Here is a 22,148-nt window from a genome sequence, read left to right as displayed (position 1 = left end):
CGATCATTGATATAATTACTGCATAAGTCAAGCTACAGTGCGTCGAAGGAAGGTAGAAAGCGATATTACTCCACTAATTATGAGTTGGAAATGTTTGTGATATTCATTCTGAACGAAACCAGTATTATTACTATATATAGAGCAGCAACTGGTCCTCTTTTGACTGTAAACCATCGCAGGCGACGTCTTCAGATGTAATGTTTAGACTACGGATGAGTCACGATTCTGTTTGTTTAATGATCGTTCTTTGATAAGATCAATGTAATAATACAGAAAATGTCAGCTATGCTGTGTGCCTGTCATACTACAGGGTGGCAATACTTTGGAGACTCATACATACCACCTTTTAGAACCTTATGTAGTAAATAAAACGTTATTAATGCATGATAATGCACGACCTTCAAGACCTAGATAACGATATGTTTGGTTGACCAGTCGAGTACTCATCGAATTGAACATTTATGGGACAATTTAAGTTAACAGGCTAGAACTGTACAAGATCCACCTTGAAGTCTAGGTGAACTGCCATTCTGACTAACCGGAATACGGTATCAAATGGATCAAATTGCAATCAGAAACATAAATTCAAGTATGCAAAAAAGATGTACAGCAATAATCCAAGACAGAGGACGTAAATAAGCGTTATTTTTTGAGGTTGGTTAACACATTATTCAATAAAAGTTTGGCTTGAGACTTCGTTCATCCAGTACTTTTTATTAAAAGTTATTAAAGAATTATCATATCACCGATTTGCATAAATTTCACTACGACGTATTCAAAATTTTCCATAAACATCGTAACAAGTTCAAATAACCTGTAAAATGTAAGATAAATTCGAGGATGAAGATCCATTGCGGCCTAAGCATTAGAATAGTAGTAAAAAATCTGGAAATTTATTTATTTCTTTAATATTCATTCAATCTGATACAGAGTGAATTAAAATATTAATACATTATTTTCTCGGTTGATTGAAATGAATCATCCTATATTTTATGCACGTATCGAAAAGTACTACCATTGTATAAAGAATAGGATTCTTTATACAATGGTATCACATATATGATTTATTTATATATAAATACTTCTTCCAACCAAAAGATAGCGCTCTTTTGAGCTAAAAGTTGTGATGAAAAACTTCTATGAAATAGATTTTCTCCATATCTGAGGGAGACGTTGACAAATGAAGTTTGAAAAAAAATAACTTAAGCCTAACGCTAAACTTTAGTACAGTGTGTTTTAATATCAAAAGAATACTTCAATTTGAAGAAACTATATGTTATGATGTGTTAAGTTGAATACTGGTGAAAATTCTTTATTATAATTAACCAATCTGATACTTGAAAAAACATCATGAGCTCATTTTCATCTTTTATAGAACTTTTAGTTAAACAAACGTGTCGTCGAGCTTCACACGAATTTGAAATGGGATCAAAACATTCATCAACACCACAAATTGTTACCAATGAGGGAGATGCCACTGGAATATATTCCCTAGAATTCCTTAAATGTCTTTATGATAAGCCTAGAGACAACATTTTTAAGCTATTGAAGGTATTTGTTCTATCGAAACTTGCATTACAACAACACATTTACAGATTGATATAACTTGTTAGCGATATTCTGTATACTGTGCTATCAAAATCTCGTTTCTAATAAATTATTACAGTTACAATTAGACAAAACTTGATATAACTGTATTTATGGTTTCAACTTTAATACAGTGTCAAAACTTCTAAATTTTCTCAATAATAAGTATGCGATGAATTTTTAGTATTTCATTTCTTATCTGTCTTTATATGGTGAAAATAATATACCATAATTATATTAGTAATGAAAAACTAGAATAATTAATTTATATGTACTGTGATTATTGGAACCTAGGTATTGATATTGAATAACCCATCAATTTAATAGAATATTATAAAGCTGTATATTGCTTTAGTTGAAAGTGCTAAATATAAAAATTGAATTTGTTTTAGTCAATACATAATAATGATCCAAATAACATGAAATGTAATGGTTTAAACTGGTTAAATAGCAAAGAATTTTCAAATGCCGAAAGAAGAACTCTGTTAGAATTCCTTTCCAAGGTGAAAGATATGTCACCGTGTAATTCAAAAAAATGGATAGATTTACACCATTATATGCATTATGTTTATAGAAACTTTGCTAGTATAAATCCTGATCCATCTACAGAAATATTATCACCCCTTTTTATTGGGGAAATGAGAGACTTAGTTAAAACGTAAGTTGCCTACAATATCTCCAAAAATTATAATTAACATAAATATCAATAGTATTTTTTGGGGATAATAATTAAATTGTTAATATTATAAATCCTGTAGACTTCCATAACCCAAACAATAAGTTCACTAAATTATGACATATTTTAAAAATTTCTGTCATTTTATCAACTCTTGCAGGTTGTTAGAAGAGGACGAAAGCCAACTATACCTAAGGGTATTAGCTCTACTAAGGGAATATTGTATTTTTGCACAATGGAATTACAGTAAATCTGAAGGGAAACGCCTTATAACCAGTAAGTTTAATATGTTTTTGCCCCAGCCTGATATTAATCATTTTAAACATATCTAGGTAGCTTCTTTTCTATTCTTTTGCTGCTCACTGTTTTAGGTATGAAATAATTGTGTTTCCTTTTAGAAAATTAATATTTTTTATATGCACATGCATTATCACTCTTGAAATCCAAATTATTCAATTTCCAATGTACAGGGTGTTCATAAAGTAATATTGATAATACTTGTATTGTTATTAGGTTTACAAAAAAAATATCAGTCAATTAGAAGTATATAAGATGCACTGTTATTCCAAAACAACCTATTAACTTATTTTTTTCTCACAATACTACAGCTTGATTAAATTTTAAGTTTTCCATAATATAATAAATTATATGTTAAATCTGCCAAATACTACCTTTAATGGTTCCAGAATTAGTCATTTGGAATTGAAAACTAAAAATTGTATATTTCAAAAAAGTTGTAGGTTTTTCTGTTATTAATTTTGAATATTTCTATTATATTTCTTATTGTCCTTTGTGAAAGTTGTTTACCTTTGAATTTAACTATGTTTATTGACCAGGAAAAAATAACAATTCTTATAGTGAGAGGCTATATGGTGATTCTAAAAAATGTATGATGATATATCCCACTTATTTAATGGCAGTTACCCAAATTGCAACTGAAATTAGTGTGGACAGTTACTGATGAAAAATCATTGGTATTGGATTCATCCATAACATCATTAAGAAGATAAGTTCCATCCTTAAAGAAAAGAATTATTTGAAGATGATAATTACCGCAAAATTGTGAAATCATACAAAAAAGAGACATAGCTCTTATTTCACAGTAAGACTTTGCCAATGAATCTACGTTTATTTTAGATGGTACTGTCAAACGACAAAAAGGAAGATACTGCAGTGATACTAATCCTAGACGGATGGAGAAACACAACTTTGGAAGGTAATGTTTGGGCAGGTATTGGCACCAATACCTGCCCCTTGTTGTCAAAAGCAATTGGAGCGAACCAAAGTATTTACATTTGTTGAGAAATAAAATAGTTCCTGCAGTAAGAAGTGCAGTTGCAAACAATTTGAATGATATTTTTCAAAGACAGATTATTGAAAGAAGGAACCCAATAGAGTGACCAGCAATATCTTTTTCAAACTACTTTCTGATGATATCTAAAAAACAATTATGTTCAAGACACCATCGGATAATGGGATGAAATGATAAATAGAATTCTGATAACAGCCTGCTAAATCACAAATCAGCAATAATATAATTCCATGCCAGCTTCTTTTAATAGACTTACTGTCAAATAGAAGGAGGAAAAAAAATTAGAACAACTCATTAAATAATATTAATAAGTTAATTATTACTGTTGAGCATTTATGTAAAAACCGTTTTTGTAAATTATTATTTTCAATAAAAGAAAGAAGAATATTAAGAATTGCATGCAATAAACTTTTAATAGATCTCTCTTTATAACACTCAGAAATGATCGATTGTTAACTTTGCAGTTGGACAGAGGAAAATTAATAAATGAAATTCAACATCGACATAAAAAAAGACAAATCATTATAGACACTTTAGTTATGACAAAGTCTAAGATATCATACAATTGACAGTTTAATAAATATATATTGAAAATGTACATGTACAAGCTAATTTGAAATTTATATTTGAAGGAGTATACATAAATTGGAACGAAGTCTTTGCCAGGAAATTGATTAGTTGAAAATTGTGGTGTTATAAATTTTGTGGTTTATTTTAAAAATGATTAAAATTCATCGATTTTTGAAATAGATGAATGTATATAAATTTTATATATATATATATATATATATATATATATATATATATATATATATATATATATATATATATATTATAATGTCTTAGACCTTTTGATATATTATTGCACATATATGTTCTTGATATTAGGTTTCTTCTGTTTTAAAATTAGTTTTTTTGATAATTTTTAAAAGAAAGATAAATTCTGACGTTTCGACTATTCTTTCAGTTTTTATCAAAATATGATATTGACACTGACAATGTGCTTATTTATATTGAGCTATAGATCACCACTATCATGAATATCAAAATAAGGATAAAATCAACTTAGAACTTTGTTCTAATAAGAAAAATTAATTTTTTCTTGTTCCCTACATCTTAAATATATAGCAGTAATCAATTAAATTATTTCTAGTTTTATTAGAATTTACAAAATAGAGCTATAAATTTTACTCAAATTATTTAGATCTTTTTTATCATTTATAGCTTTTTCTTTCTTATGAATGTGAACCATTTCTAAAAATTTCCTTTTTCGTGTATTAGATTCCGTTTCAAGAATTTTTGAATCTTTATAATTGAATTTATGTTTTTTTGCTATTTGATGGTTCGTTAATGCAGTTCTATTTTTTTATCGTATTGATGACCTCAGTTTATTTTCTAAAAACTGAGATGTTTGCCCTATGTGGACAGCATCACAATTAGTATAAGGCACTTGATATATAATATTACTTTTGTTTTTTTGGTGTTTTAGATTTCAATTTAGTCAAAAATTTGGATAACGTATTATGCCTTTATGACTTACTTATACTAATGTCATATTTAGTAAAATAATTTGATAGTTGTTGGGAAAGTCCTTCTATGGTAAGGAAAATGTTTTATGTTTCGTTTCTGTTCTGTTTTTTAATTGATTGTTGTATCTGATCATCCTTTTATTGAAAATTTACCTCTTTTGAAGCTTGCAGTCCAATTTTTCACGGTCGAATATGAAAGACATTGATCACCAATGGTATTAATCATATCTTCGTAAATCTGCTTATCTTTTTTTCTTTCAATCTATTACGTAACTCTGGTTTACTTTTTTGACGTAAAAATTTACACTGACACTTCTAATAGTTTATTGTTATTTAACGCAATTATTTTGTTTATGCATGGAATACATCCTCGTATGTATATATATATATATATATATATATATATATATATATATATATATATATATATATATATTAATGCATCTAAATGTTCTTGATTTTAGGTCTCTTCTATTTCAAAATTAGTTTTTTTGATACCTTTTAAAAGAAAGATAAATTTTGACGTTTCGACTTTTCTTCAAGTCTTTATAAAGACGATTTATTTTTTATCTTATTAATTATAAGATAATTAATAATAAGATAATTTATCTTTCTTTTAAAAGCTAAAAAAAAAAGAAGAGACCTAAAATCAAGAACATTTAGATGCATTAATATATCAAAAGGTTTAAGAAATAAGAATTTGAAGAAATTTATATATATATATATATATATATATATATATATATATATATATATATGTGTGTGTATATATATACAGGGTGATTCATTAAGAATGTCCAATCTCTGAACTGTAGATTCTAGACCTCAAAATATGATGCCTCAACATGCCTTATGCAAATATTGCTAGTTTCCGAGATATCGCAATAATTTTTTATGTTTTCACAATTTCTCTTTGAAAATTGGCAAGTTTACGTTTTTTGGCATGAGGAATCATAATTTACACTGTAATTTAACCTTCCTAATAGAGGGTGCTAGTTACACTTGTTTGTGTTAATTCAATCAAAGTAAACTTTATTTGGGCCAAACTTACAACTAAAATAATAAAAAAATATTAAAAAGCGTTAAATTCTACAAAAAAAAAGTTACTCTTCTTTGATTCGTGTTACTCAATCAGTTATCGAGTTATTTGCTTCTAAAAAGTTCAATAAATTCTAATTTTTTCATAAAAAAATTTTATTATTCCTTAAATATGTAACAATAACAAATTTTTAAACAAAAATAAAAAACTTCAAAGCGAATGCTCAAAATGCCCACCATTTTCTTCAATACACTTTATGGTCCGCTTTCGTAAAGATCTCTTAATATCAAATAATCCTTGTCTATTATTTTTAATCACATCTGCGGCTTCTTCTATTTTTCGTCGCAGTTGTGGAAGAGAAGTAATTTTTTCTTTGTAAACTAATGCCTTCATTTGCGACCAAATTGAAAAATCCAAAGGATTTAAATCAGGGCCTCTTGGTGGCCAAGCAAACTCACTTCCACGACCAATCTATCGATGCGGAAACTGTCCGTTTAAGTAATGACGAACTTGTAAAGAATAATTTGGTGGTGCTCCTTCGTGCAAAAACCACATATTTTGTCTTAAAGCGAGAGGTATATCCTCTAGTAATTCGTGTAAATGTTCTTGAAGAAAATCTAAATAAAGAGGTCCATTTAAATTGTTTGGCAGTTCAAAAGGACCTATTAAATACCCACATATTACACCACACCAAATGTTTACCTTAAACTTGTGCTGAAAATGTGTTTCCCTCATAGCATGTGGATTTTCAGAATCCCACAAATGATTATTTTTATAATTAAATATTCTTCGTCTGGTAAATGTTGCCTCATCAGTAAAAAGAATTGTATCCGGAAAATCTGGGTTAACATTTTGTTTCTCTTGCAAAAAATGGGCAAATTGTAGATGCTTAGGTAAATCTTGAGGTAATAAATTCTGAACAGGAGTGTAATGATATGGATGCAATTTTTCCCTCTTCAGTATATATAGATGATTGGCTTATACCTGTTTGCAGACTTAATCGGCGAGTACTGATATCTGGATTCTCCGTAACACAAATTAAAATTTCATCTTTTTCATCGGCAGTGATTTTTTTTTGTAGCACCGTGATCAGTTTTAGAGCGTAAAGACCCCGTTTCACCTAAGCGGTTGTAAAGATTTCGGTATAGTTTGTAATTGGGTTGCCTTCGATTTGGGTATAATTGTGAATATCTTCGAGCCGCAGCTGGACCACTATAATTTGACTGAGCAAACACACAAATCATATCGCCCATCTCATTATTGGAATAATCGTTAAGCATGCATTATTTGATAAATAACTATCACACTTGTTAATTACTAAATTGTTAATAAATGGTAGGCTAATGTATTACTATTCTTATTATTATCATCCAATTTTTGCTTCTACACAAACTGTCTAAAAGTGACACAATCCTACTTGAAAAGAAAACGAAATATTAAACCACGGCTTAATTCACGAATGTGATTTTGATATTAAGAGATCTTTACGAAAGCGGATCATAAAGTGTCTTGAAGTAAATGGTGAGCATTTTGAGCATTTGCTTTGATGTTTTTTATTTTGTTTACAAATTTGTTATTGTTACATATTTAAGGAATAATAAAATTTTTTTATGAAAAAATTAAAATTTATTGAACTTTTTAGAAGCAAATAACTCGATAACCGATTGAGTTACACGAATCAAATAAGAGTAACTTTTTTTGTAGAATTTAACGCTTTTTAATATTTTTTTATTATTTTAGTTGTAAGTTTAGCTCAAAAAACGTTTACTTTGATTTAATTAACACAAACAAGTGTAACTAGCGCCCTCTATTAGCAATGTCAAATTAGAGTGCAAATTATAATTCCTCATGCCAAAAAACGTAAAATTGCCAATTTTCAAAGAGAAATTGTGAAAACATAAAAAATTATTGCGAAAATCAAAATTTAAATTTAAAATTTAAAATATTTGCATAAGGCATGTTGAGCAGAATCATCATATTTTGAGGCCTAGAAACTACAGTTCAGAGATTAGACATTCTTAATATATATAAACTTGGGGTTTCGACTTTTCTTTACATCTTTATCAAAATATGATATTGACACTGACAATTCGCGCATTTATATTAATCGATAGAACATGAATATCAAAATAAAAATAAAATGAAAATAGGAAATGTTCTAATAAGAAAAATTAATTTTTCCTTAGTCCTTACATCTTGAATATGTAGCAGTACTTGATCAAACAAATTATTTGTAGTTTTATTAGAATTTACAAAATAGAGCTATAAATTTTACTCCAATTATTTAGTTTTTTTATCATTTATAGCTTTTTCGTTTTTATGAATATGAACCATTTCTAAAAATTCTCTTTTTTGTGTATTAGATTCCGTTCCAAGAATTTTTGATTATTTATAATTGAATTTATGTTTATTTGATATTTCATGGTTCGTTAACGCAGTTATATTTTTTTTTATCGTATTGATGTCCTTTAAGTCTATTTTCTAAATACTGAGATGTCTGCCCTATGTAGACAGCGTCACAATTAGTACAAGGCACTTGATATATAATATTACTTCTTTTGTTTTTATTGTTTTAGATTTCAACTTAGTGAAATATTTGGATAACGTATTATGTCCTTTATGACTTATACTAATATCATATTTATTAAAATAATTATATATTATATTGAAATCAAGAATAAAATAAAAACTAAATACAGTAAAAGCTCTTTATTCGGGGTTATATGTTCCAAAAATATGCCGCGAATACAGATACCGTGAATGGTAATTTGTATGGGATTAAGGGGGATACGTTCCTAGGCGACAAAATAAATAAATAAATACATAAAAAACAAATATATAAAAAAATCAATTTTATTTAAGTTTTTGAACATTTTGATTAATTATCTTTGGGCCTAGGCAATGGTTTGAAGAATTTTGTAATTTTCTCTTGCTTTGCAGTACTTGTTGAAGCCTCTTCTTCAATAGTTAACATTTCCTCCAAGTCGGTTTCAGTCAAATTTTCATCTTGCGATTCAAACAATTCCTGAATGTTACTTGATTCTATCTCCTCGAACCCATATCGTCTTCGACCACAATTTTTATAACGAAAGTGAAAGAGGAAAAAATAAAACACGCAAAGCGACTTCTACAATAGAACGGAACAGCAACATTTAAAATATGCATATGTACTGTAACGTACTGTACGTTACAGTACTTCATTATTGAATAAAGGTTGCTTTCATTCTGTTTATTTACATTCTAAACAACTCCGATTGCGGCGAAGGCGGCTTATGTCAAAGTCGTCGGCAATATTATTTAACAACATACTTTAGGCAAAGCTTTTATAAGATCTATTTTACTATTTTATTAGTCCATTTGACGACATTTACAAAGGATATTGGGTTGGATACCTATTGAAATCCTTTTATTATTATGTATGTACTTATTAGATCCGCGAATAAAGAAATTTTTAGCTGCGAATATAGGAATTGGGTTACATTTTTTTACTCCGCGAATAGTGAAAATGCGAATGAAGGAAGCGCGAATAAGGAACTTTTACTGTATTGTACAAAAAATGGCCTTGAAGATATCTTATTATAACTCATGCCATCCCAAATCATAAAAAAACAGCGTCGTTATAGGATCAACAAATAGAGCATTAAAATAACATCTCCAGAATATCACCCAGAAGTAATAAAGAAAATCAAAAAAACTTTGAAAAATAATCAATATCCAGAAAATAAAATTAGTAGAATCATCCGACAACGTACATATAAAGTACACTATAAGAACAATATAAATCCAACTACACAATTAAATTCAAGTAAAGAAAAATATACATATACTCCCCTATACATACCAACTATAAAAAAAATTGAAATACATTTTATCGAAACATAACATCAATATAAGTCTTAGATTATACAACACACAAATCATCTCTATTCACTACAGTAAAAAACAAAACTAAAGACTCTAAGAAATTAAATATTATATATTTCATACAATTTCTAAATTGTTCTAAAAATTATAATATAGGAATAACTACACAATACTTGAACAGAATAAATGGTCACAAATACACCAAAAATGCATCGACTGTTCTACACATGAAAAAAATTAACATTATGAATTTGATTTTAAAAAAACAAAAATCTCAGGCCAACACACGAACTACCAAAAATTATTAATCAAAGAAATGATATACATAAAACAAGATGAATGTTCAGTGAATGATAGACAACATATAAAAAACCCCATAAATTTATTAATTAGTTTATTTCACTCTACCTGGTATAATACCGTTTTATTGAAATTTCGAAATTTCCGCACATTTATTACCCCTCCCGACAATAATACACTTCCTATGCGTGCCAAAACCCCAAAATCCGCCAACAGGTCCCCTATAATTACGAAGTCCAGGCGACTAGCTTTCCAGTTAGCTCAAGACCAGCAGTGAATGTGTTACTGCCAACAGTGTTCTTGATGCTTTCCATTTCCTCGGTGAAATTCCAAGGAGTAGGTAGATTGAGGCCTTGGAATCAACCAAAAAAAGGGGTGATTTGTTGCTTGGAGTAGATAGATTGAGACCACGGAATCAGATCACTTACCAATGAACGAATAACCATCCTATCCCTACCCTTCTCTTGATAATGGCTCCAAAGTGGGAGCGCCGAAGCGTCGAGAATTTTCGAAATATATATATATATACAGTATGGTGCAAATGAAAGGAGTAAATTAGTTATTTCGTAAACCGGCGACGTTAAGGAAAAATCCTGAAACCCGTCGATTTTTATTTTAAAACGGGCTATTCGTAGGGGTACCTTTTTATTTTTGACGTCATCTGTGCGAGCTAAAAGCTAGCTAAAATTTTTAAATGGAAATGTGGAAGTAATACATTTTTAATATGTATTACTCATTAATTACAACGAAACCTAAATTAAGTACTCAAATTGTTTACCTTCAGCTAAAATACAATGAGAAAGACGTGCCTCGAACCTTCTCTATAACTTCCGGAGTTATTTGTGCAATCTCAATACGTATTCTTTGGGTTCATTGATATTGTGTAGTCTATTTTTGTACACTTTACTTTTCAAGTATCCCCATGACAAGAAATCAAGAGGAGGCGGCCATTCTATTGTTTCCACCGATTGGGAAAGACGTTCAAATAGTTGCGCGCTAATACAGCATAGTGTGGAGGCGCATCATCTTACTGCAGCCATAAATCATTTCTGTTTGGAAACAGCCGGTTCAATTCAGGTAGTAAGAAGTTTTGAAGAAATTCTAAATATTGAGAACCTGTTAAAGTTTCTTCGAAAAAGTATGGCCCAATAATCCTATTATCTATTATTCCCGCCCAAACATTAACTGGGTATTGAGTACGGCACTCTTGCATCCAGTGTGAATTTTCTGTAGCCTAGTACCGATAAGTTTGACGATTGACATGACTGTTTAGTGGAAATGTAGCTTCATCCGAGAAAAGAACCTTTTTTAAAAATATCGGATCTCTGTTATTTTGTTCTATCAAAATTTCACAAAACTCAATTCGTCTATCAAAATCATCTTCCATAAGTTCTTGTACCAAACTTACTTTGTAGGGATGCCACTTTTCCTTCTTTAGCTTTCTAAGAACTGTTGAATGGTCCATGTCATTATCTAATGCTACTTGCCGTGAACTGGTATGGGGATTATCTTGAAAGGCTAACAGAACATATAGTTGTTTGTTTTCTGATATTGGTTTTCTACTACCTTTAGGGAGGTCTTTGACATGACCCATTTATCTGAATTTCTTCTCAATTTTGCTTATAATGGATTGTGAAATTGGTTCTCGGTTGGGGTATTTATTATCAAATAACATACATACTTCTTTCTGCGTACGTGCTTATCTCCACAACCAATCATTATTAGAATTTCCATTCTTTGCGTTTCAGTCAGCTTTATGTTGGAAGATACAAAGGCTTCTTGAATTCGTCTAATACAATAATACTATTAATCATTTGACAGAAAGTTAATTATGTCCAAGTGTTAATGTTGATGTTGATAAGGCAACTAGATTTTTAAAAAAGGTAAAAATTAGGTAGATAAGACATTTCATTACGAGTAACGGCCTTTACAAAATTTATTTTTGTGTGTCAAAAAATACATTATACCAATACTTAATACATTTTATTTAGAAATCTGTTGAAATTTCATAAATAATATTTGTGACAATACCAAATCAATTACTGTACATATTGATATGGCTGAATAGGTATTTAAAAGAACTTTCAAATAATGTATTATAACACCCACATTTCCATTTAAAAATAAAAATCGACGGGTTTCCTTTCATTTGCACCATACTGTATATATATATATATATATATATATATATATATATATATATATATATATATATATATATATATATATATATATATATATATAAAGAAGTCTTTGCCAGCTATATTATGACTACTACTAATAGTACTATAATTACTACTAGTAATTCCATTTGACATCAGCGCTAGATTTATCCAGAGAATTAATTGACTATAATACATTGTATAAAAAACTTACCATTGATCCAACACTAGAAACAACTAATAATTGTAATAAATTTATAAAAAAATGTTTAACAAAAAACAAAGAGAAAGTAACGAACTATAATGGTATTTCTGCCAAATTCTACTGTTTACCAAAAATTCATAAACCTACTCTTATCAGCTAGACCAGTGGTTGGCAAAATTATTTTCCAGAGATATGGACATTACAACAATTAAAAAAAAAATTAGAGCCGAAACGCTTATTTAGTAAAATTTTATTGCACTAAATAAAACTAAATTTAATTCTTATTAAATATTTGTGTGACCAATGTGCTTGCATTTCCTTGGAAAGTTTGAGTAAGTAAGGTTTGTATGTTTTGTTTCTAATTTTAGGCATGATTCTAAGCTCTTATCAATAAGACGATTTCTGAGTTTAGTCTTGATAATTTTCATGCTTTAAAAAAATGTTCACATATACGAGGGCCGTTTTTTTTAAACTGATCGCTCTGTGCAGACGCTACGTGAAATGAAGACAGCGGGCATGCGCTGTAGGCGACTGTGAAGCTCTCGCACTACACACTCCGCCATTATTGACATTCAGGCGTCGGTCAGCGTTGTGCTACATCCACGTAAACATGTCCGCTGTTATTGATGCTTCTACGAAGTGTGATGTTTTATACAGGCTGAAGGCCATACTGCTACAGAAATTCATCTTTGTTTACGGAATTTCCAGAAGTTTCAAGATATGTTTGATACTCTACCTAAATTCATTGGTGGCAAGTTTCTTTGAACAGGGTATTGAAAAACTTGTCCACAGATATGACAAATGTCTTAATCTCTTCGGTGATTATGTCAAAAAGTGACCGTAAGTTAACTAATCTTTTGGCAATAAAATTATTATTTTCTATGAATTTGTCTTTTATTTATAGCTTATCGGAGGTTTAAAAAACGGCCCCTTGTATATGTAGAACTGAAAAGGGAAGAACAGCAATTGTAAGTTTTTTCAGCTGATCGTAAGATTCAGGAATATTATTCCAAGCGTTGAAAATGATCATGTCTTCCTTCTTCAGGTCATTCAAAAATGAATTGTGAACTAAGATCACATTTTTTCTTCTCCATTATTTCCAATTAATCAATGTATGCACTGAACGGCTCACATGGTAACTGCACTAAAAAAATTTTATTCTCCATCATCAGAAAACCAAAACTTGATATGACCAAAAATGGAAGAAAACTTCCAACATTTGGACAAATAGAAGTTATCGAAAAATTTATTACAAATTTTGTATCGAATCCACAAACATACATCATATAAAAATCATATAAGATGTGCAGCTAGATTAAAAAGTACAAGTTTTAAATAAGACAGAAAAAGGAAAGATACCGTAGATAAGAGAAAACTGTTCACACTGCAACTGCTAGTCTGTGATGCCAATTAATACCGTTTAGAAAGAGTATGCGCACGAATGCTTGTGGTACCTTTGAAACACACCGGAGTATGCCGAAAACAGACGAACAATTTCAGATGGTAGCTAGTACATGATTTGGGTTTACGTTTACAAAAATTAATAAAATTATACTCGATGTTAGTTGTGTATCTTTACAACAATTTGAAATTTTAATTACTATCTATCTTTCAACTTGAACGAAAAATTATACATGTTCTCGATTTATAGAAGAATATTAATTTATCAAAATAAGATGTAACTATTTTCTTAGCAAGTATTTTTAAATGAAACTATTATTGTGCCTCCCATGGCAGAGCCTCACTTAATGTTACAGAGAGCCACATGTGGCTCTGGAGCCGCACTTTGCTGACCACTTAGCTAGACCTATTGTAGTATCAATTAACACTCCTCTCAATAATTGGTCAACTGAAATTTTGATAAAATCTTATGATTGTAACAACGTTTATCATATCAAAGAATTTGAAGTTAATGAAACTTTTGATTATATGGTATTACCACAGAATTACGTTTTATTCGGATCATAAGTTATATGCCTCTTTAGTAATTTCCACTTAAATATATGTCTTACAGCTCTACAACATAAATGAAGTGATGAATGAAGTAAACATTACAAACTTAATAAAGAAACTCTATTGGAATTATTAAAATTCATTTTTAATTATACATATTTCTCTTATAATTATAAAAATTACCAATTATCAACAAAAACAAATTACACTAAGGTTATTTAAATCAGGTAAACTTATTAAAAATTAAATGCACCTTATTAACCTGATTTAAATAACCTGTAATTTATGCATATCTTTTAGATTTTGAGAAAACAAATTCTATAGAAAAATTCAACGCCATTAACAACTAACTAACCTCACCTAACCTATTTTATATTAATTATAAATTAATTTTACCTTAGTTTCTACATCCCAAAAATATGTATTTATTTCGTTAGATGTAATTTCTCTAAATACAAAGGATACGATAACGAATTCATAGAACTATCACTTACAATAACATACCTCAAATATGAAAATGACATATATAAAAAAATTGATGGGAGCTGCCATTTCAAGTGTTCTAGCATAATTTGTAAAGGAAGATCTTGAAGAAACTGCCATAAGTTTGATGATAGATCTATCCAACTATCAGATTTTTTATTTAAAAGCTTACCCATTCAAGAAGCAAAAACTGAATTGAAAGAAAATAATTATTTCCACAAAAAAAGGGTTAAAAAACATATTCAAGGAAAGAATTAACAGATTCTATAATCAATATAGAAACAAAATATAAAACATTTTTTTTCACTATATGTACAAGGATTTTCCTGACAACTATCGAGTTATTCTAATAAAGACGCTGTCTGCATAGGGCAGACATCTCAGTATTTAGAAAATAGACTAAAAGGTCATCAATACGATAAAAAAAATAAAACGGCATTAACAAAACATGAAATATCAAAAAAAAATCATTGACCTTTCTTTTATAATCGATAACACTTATATGATTTCCGAATTGCAAAATGCATCTCCGCATAAACTACTAACTCAAGAAGAAACTGGCAAATTTTGCACTTTTGTACTTAAATTTATTTTTATTAAACTTTGTATCCTAAGAATTTTTTTAAATTCCCTTAAAATTTATAAAATAATTTTCCCTTGTTTCTCCGTTCTCAATAAATTCCCAACTTTTTTTTGTTTTTCCAACAAGCACAGTTTCCAAGCTTATTTTTCCAGAAATCACCAAATGCTTTACACAAATCCAGATATTGATATATTGACTATTAATAATTTTACAACCCTAGAAATAAATTATAAGTTTATGATTTATAACATTCATTGTCTTTCTCTATAGTTCACATATTACATAGTTACTTCATTTGTTAATATTTCAAGTGTTCATTTAATACTTATTATAATATTTTGATTGATTTAATGTCGATATTAGTCCATATTCATTCTAATAACTACATTTCTACAACTACTCAATTTTTACACATTGAATATAAATTATTGTAAATAAACTTCTGTTTAATACGTTTGTTTGAAATTATGAAACTGATGTCTTCTTTAAACAAAATGCACTATCAAAATCCTGACTGTTTATTAAAGGCAAGAAAAAAACTAATATTCTTCTTTTTTTTAAGTTATACATTTAACTTAATGCATATATGGAGACTGATCATGATAATGATTACCACAGACCTAATAACACAATTGTGTTATTCGGTCTATGATGATTACCTGTTTTGGGTATTATCAGTTTGTGTTGAAAATATTCTATTATACATATATTTACGGGTTCAAAGCATATAAATTGATTAAAAAAATTTTAAAATTCGAAGTGTCTTTCTCTATTAAAAGGTGGCAATACTAAAGATACAATGCCTCTATTATCGAATATTAAAAATCGTACTCCATATATTACACCATCGTCTGATTTATTGGATATTTGCAAAACTTGCGAACATATTATACGAAAATACCAATCAGAACTAACTAAAGAACCAACAGTTTTTGATAAATAAATTTTTTAACCATATTGGAATGTAATTTGATAATAAAGTTATGAATGATCAAATTTTGGCAAAGGATATTTTGGATAACCATCGAGTTTTATTCAAATACATGATTACATTACGTATTTGAAAATGTCTGTAAAAATGTTTTTATTAGGCAAAAACATACAAAAATTTTATTATTAAAACATCAATAACTATTAATGTGTATTTTTTTACTGTCATACCTATGTATATAATAAATTGATTTTGCTAAATATATTCCATGCTTCAGCCTATTACTTTGTAATCTTGATGTAATTGTAATATTATTATACCCTATTTTTATACCAGGAAGACCGTTTCAGGAAACTTGAATCACACCACTAGAAATTACTAGAAAAGTTACTAGATTGGAAGTGATGACATAAAATACTAGTCATACTAAAATTATACGTTTTTCATTTAAATTATTGAGCAAAGCTCAGTTCCACAATGCATTCATAAATAATGGTATTAACATTATATATATATAATATTAATATATATATATAAAAGTTATATAAATTAATTAAAAATTTTAAGCTGCAAAAGAGAGGTGGCTTATGTATCCATTGTCTGAGAGTTAATTAGTTACTATGCTACCATGCTACTTTCCGTCTTGATTCCTACCTCTGCAATACGTCGGCCCATATGGCAATGCCATACGTAATCATCCATGTGACTACTATCGACAACAAAGCTCCATTTATCTGTTTTGGACGTTCAGCGTAAGTCGAGATAAGATGTTTCTCACTCCAGAAGCCTTTACACATACGAACCTTGCTACTTGATGTTCAGTGTGACATCGATAATCACTCCCAAGATACGTATGAACGGTAATCTCGTATTCCCCAATTTGCAGCTCAACTTCTTCCACATGTTTCCTGCTTGTAATTAGCACCGCCTCTATTTTGTGCTCTGCTAGTATCAGGCCAACTGAGTTCATCCACCTACAGGAGAACCTTATCAAAAATAAAATTGATTCAGGTGATCGTACTTGATGTTCCATAAGAGAGGCCCTAGCACCGAACCTTGGGGTACCCTTCCAGTGATTTTGTACTCCTCGGTTGGTTTTCCAACGGCACTAGAAACGACTAGTGATCGAAGGTGCTTGCTTCCCAGCCAATCGTGTTGGTTTTCCTGACTGCTACTCCTTTACTCCTGTTTATGGATAACTCCAAGAGTATCGTGCTATGATCAATGGTAGTATACATATCCGAACCCTATCAGGATTAGTTATCTCTAACGAGGCTGCTGCTCACGAAAGTGGGGTCCACTATTGAGCTCGCCTATCTTCTGATAAATATAGACTCTTCGCCGCTGTTCAGCAGGAGAACGTCTACTACCCCAGTCGACGGCCCAAAAATCCTATTTTGTCGTGGTTTCGTCAATGTCTTTGATCTCGAGCTCTTCTCAATTCCTCATGCCTCTTCCCCAAGAATATCGGATATTGCTTTTTTCAATTCCTGGCCTGTGTCAATACTCCCTTTAGTTAGGGTGATCAACATATTCCCTGTGCTTTCCTGCGGATTTTGTCCACGCAAGACCGAGCCTGCTCAACAGAAACATGATACTTTACTGAACTAAGTACCTTAGAATACTAATCCTTTTCCTTCGGGCGAATAATAATTGCGTTTGGTTGTGCTCCTATTTTCTTTGGCTCTATCTTTTGCGCTGTCTTAAGGGCCGCTTTTTTTCCTAACCTCCAGTTAGAGGTATTATTTAGCTCCGCCTTTTTGATTGGTGGACTTGTGGTTTTTTCGACTATTTGGGCGTTTTGCTGTCCAGCTCAAGTAAGTTTCGCTTTCTTCCTACGTCCGTTCATATCCGCTGACCTCCATTGGATGGACCTCCTCATCCTCGATCTCCGTGACCTCTGCTGTTGTTTCAGAATAAGTTCGGATATGCGCGGTTGAAAGGTTTGCACCAGTAATGTTGGCGTGGATGTGGAAACTCTACGCAAGTATCTTCTCAGGTTCTCAGCTTCCTGACGGCATTACTACTGCATATCACCTCACTCTGTGTACATTAATTTTGAGTTGAACGAACTCATGCAAGTCATTTATAAGCTTTTCGAGTCGGTCCCAATATTTCGTTCTCGTTATCTTCTTATTTTCTTTTGGAAGGAGTACAGCCATTCCCTATGCGGCGGACGCGTCCTGGTAATCTTTGGTCTTCTCGCGTAGATGTTTTCGTCTCTAGTTTCTATCGGAATGTTGCTTCCCCCAGAATGGGGCAGCCTACCTTAGCAGGAAGGGATTATCCAACTAACGTGGGACCCTCCTGAGGTAATATATTTTTACTTTCCGACATTTTATATTTTTAACATTTTTTACAATGGTTTGTTCGAGAGTGTGTGTGTCTGTGTAAAATCTTTAGTGCTTTAGATCTGTTCACAAGCATTATATCTAAAACGTCATATTTTTTTAGGATTATTCTACTATTACGAAGCTATGTTATCAGCTGCCAAAAATTTAAGTACAGTATTCACTGAGTTTGAAGTAATAATTTATAAAAATTATTCGGTATGCTGGATAGACTTCAACACTTGTGTTTTCATAAGATATTTTTTTGATACAGATTATGTTCAAAACAGAATTCACCAATGTTTAGAGGTAAGCTATTCAGTCTGAAATTTTATTATGAAAAACATTCATACGATTTAAATGATATAACACATTACTTTTTGAAATCAATTAATTCTTCTCATTTGCTGACTAAAGCCTTTCACTTCATTTAATATATATTTTTTTCCAACTTCTATTATTGTTATTATTAAACATGTTTCTGCTATCTCCTCGATTTAAATTCAAAAATTGATATTCATAGCTTATGCACTTTCTTTATCTAAATAGATAGATAAATAAGCTGTTGCAAAAGATACTGAGACTACTACTTATACTTGCTACTAAAATGGTTTAAGCTAAAATGCCAATTTAAAACACTACAGAATAATTGAACATCTGTACTGCCCCTCTGTTGTATGACATTTTCAATGAAATTTCTAACTTTACTCCAACAAAAGATGAGTTCACGTAACATCATGTTATTAACCAAGATCTGGTAGTCATATTAGTTAATACTTTATGTTGTGGTTTATGATGTTTCCAATATTCCTGTTATTGTGGTAATTTTATAATTCAATGAATGTAAGAGGCTTATTTTAAGAAGTGTATACGATTATTATAGATAACAAATTTTCTAGACTCAAATTAGTCCCGGTGATACACCTGCCATGTTTGGACTCCTAGACGATTTAAAGAATTTGTGGATAAGGGAACAAAAAAGGATCAGGAAAATTAAGTAAGTCAGTTTTTTAAATTGGTAACCTCTTGTAATTTTTTTAGACCATTTTCAGTTGGGGTCTCTAATTTCTCTTGTACCCATTTCCTTTTACATTTTCAGATGTCAGTTGGAGGGTCTAGGCACTCACGTATCCCTTTCAACCGCTCTCTTTTGCCATCTAAACCCCAGTTTTTCCTGTTTTTGCCCCCAGTTTTTTTTTATTTGGTCTATTCATTACTTTATTGCTCTCTTTTTTGTTTTATTACTATATCTTGTGCCACTTAGTTTTTCCCACTATTTTTCTTTAGTGGTCCATTTCCATTGGGCTTATTCTGTAGTTTACTTTTCTCTTAATTTCACAATGTGTTGCCCCCTATATTATAATTGGCAGTTGATATATTTTTTTCATTTTAACATCCATATGCATATATTCTTAACCCCATATTGCTTTATTTAGAGCATAGTAAATTCTCGTGATGGTTTCACTGTCTTCTTGTTATTTGACTATCCATTATAGAAATCTTCGAAATTTGTCGTGTTAAATGTTGTGGCGAATTTTATTACATTGTACTATGTGAATAAAATATACAATTTATGTAATTTTGTTAGAATAATCTTGAAGTAAAAAAATATTTTAGCGATGATCATAGCTTGGTAGAGGGCACTGTTGCATATTATATTGAAGAAGCTATGATTGGAAATCATAAAAAAGTATTAACTAGCAACTTTTGGATGGAAAGATCCCAACAAGAGTAAGTAATAATGTTGCTCTATTCAAGTTATTCCATAACTCCATATAAATTTTATTGTTATTTTTTGTTAAAAAATGAACAAATGACTCACAAATTATTTTCAAAGAAACTTCGAGTGATTTTGGAGAAAAAATTTTATTAAAAAATGTTAAGGTTTAATCAAAATTTTCAATAGCTTAAATTAAATCAAGAAATGATTACCCACATTGTAAACAATTAAGTGAGAGTTTTGTAAATTAACAAAAAATGTGTATCCATAAAAAATTATGTATTGAATACGATTACCCTCTCACTTTATTATCAACTTTACTGTGACAATTTTTAGGAAAAACGACTTAGATCTAAAACGGCTGGATCATCACTTTTTTCGATTATTAGGAGATCCATTTTTTCACCCAGCTGGTCCTATATTGGATAGAAATGGACAGTGTATCTGTGAGGAATGTCTAATTGCAAAGTATGAATGTATGCTAGACGCAAATGGAGATCAAGAAAATGAGATGGTTTTGAAAAGTTCAAATCGTTTAACATATTGCAGAAGGTGTAGATGCCTTGTGGACCTGAACTATTTTCATCGACATATCAACAGTTAGTTTTAAATTTTTATAATAATGTTAATAAAGTTAATACAGTAACAGTCATTATCAAGTGAAAAAAATTATCATTTTATTTTCACTTCATTTTTTAATATATTGTTATGTTTGATATAAAGAAAGTTTTGAATTTAAATATTTTGTGTTCTACACGTTTGTCTGATCCTTGTTATTTTTGACTTCCAGTCTATAAGTCCATAATTATGTCATATACTTCAGTGTTGTTGACCCTACTCCCATTGGTGTTTGCTTTAATAATTAATTTAATTATACTACTTTTAGATCACGCCAATACTGATGATAACAATAAGTTAATGGTCAATGGCATCCATAGTTCTAGAATACTAACAGAAAAAACTAATTGTACGAAACTGAAGAATGGTGGTGTAGCTATTTATGAAGATATTTCTAAAAAGAATATTGATGAAAAAATATCTACTCCCAAGGTTACAAGTAATGCACAGAGTTTTAGAAATACATGTGACATACATTTTTCTAAACCTTTACATGATCCAAATGATCTGAATTGTACTAAATTGGCATTTGAAGAATTTCTTAAACAAAGAAATAATGAAAACTCCAAAGATGACCAAATCTTTAATAAAAATGTCAGGAACTTCATAAAAATTAAAAAAGATATATTTAATAATACCACTAATATGTCTGGAAAGGTTGTCTTTGATAATAGTATTTTAAAGTCTCCTAGTTCGTAAGTGAGTACATATATGTTCTTACACCATTTTTGTTATGACTTTTATTTTCAGGTTATCTAAAAAGAACGGTGAAGTCGATGATAAAGTCCAAGATAACCCAAACATTCCAAATAAATACGAAAAGTAAGATTATTTTGTCTTGATACTTTATGTCATT

General features: G+C 29.9%; 1 protein-coding gene across 1 annotated transcript in view; it reads left to right on the top strand.

Annotated features, from left to right (window-relative positions):
- Window positions 1-1,147: 1,147 nt before the first annotated feature.
- The window catches only part of LOC130450773 (putative autophagy-related protein 11), a 37,243-nt gene continuing 16,242 nt past the window's right edge, over window positions 1,148-22,148 (top strand). Inside the window, exons 1-9 of the mRNA XM_056789396.1 lie at window positions 1,148-1,551; window positions 1,980-2,245; window positions 2,424-2,539; window positions 19,079-19,263; window positions 19,854-19,951; window positions 20,572-20,685; window positions 21,011-21,273; window positions 21,561-21,987; window positions 22,043-22,114. Of these exons, the coding sequence (XP_056645374.1) occupies window positions 1,351-1,551; window positions 1,980-2,245; window positions 2,424-2,539; window positions 19,079-19,263; window positions 19,854-19,951; window positions 20,572-20,685; window positions 21,011-21,273; window positions 21,561-21,987; window positions 22,043-22,114 (1,742 nt within the window). The 5' untranslated portion in view covers window positions 1,148-1,350. The remainder of the gene's footprint in view (window positions 1,552-1,979; window positions 2,246-2,423; window positions 2,540-19,078; window positions 19,264-19,853; window positions 19,952-20,571; window positions 20,686-21,010; window positions 21,274-21,560; window positions 21,988-22,042; window positions 22,115-22,148) is intronic.

Source organism: Diorhabda sublineata, chromosome X (genome assembly GCF_026230105.1).
Source record: "Diorhabda sublineata isolate icDioSubl1.1 chromosome X, icDioSubl1.1, whole genome shotgun sequence".
In the NCBI taxonomy this organism is placed as follows: Eukaryota; Metazoa; Arthropoda; class Insecta; order Coleoptera; family Chrysomelidae; genus Diorhabda; species Diorhabda sublineata.
The sequence above is the reverse complement of the archived record's forward strand: the minus strand, read 5'-3'. Positions and strand labels throughout refer to the sequence as shown.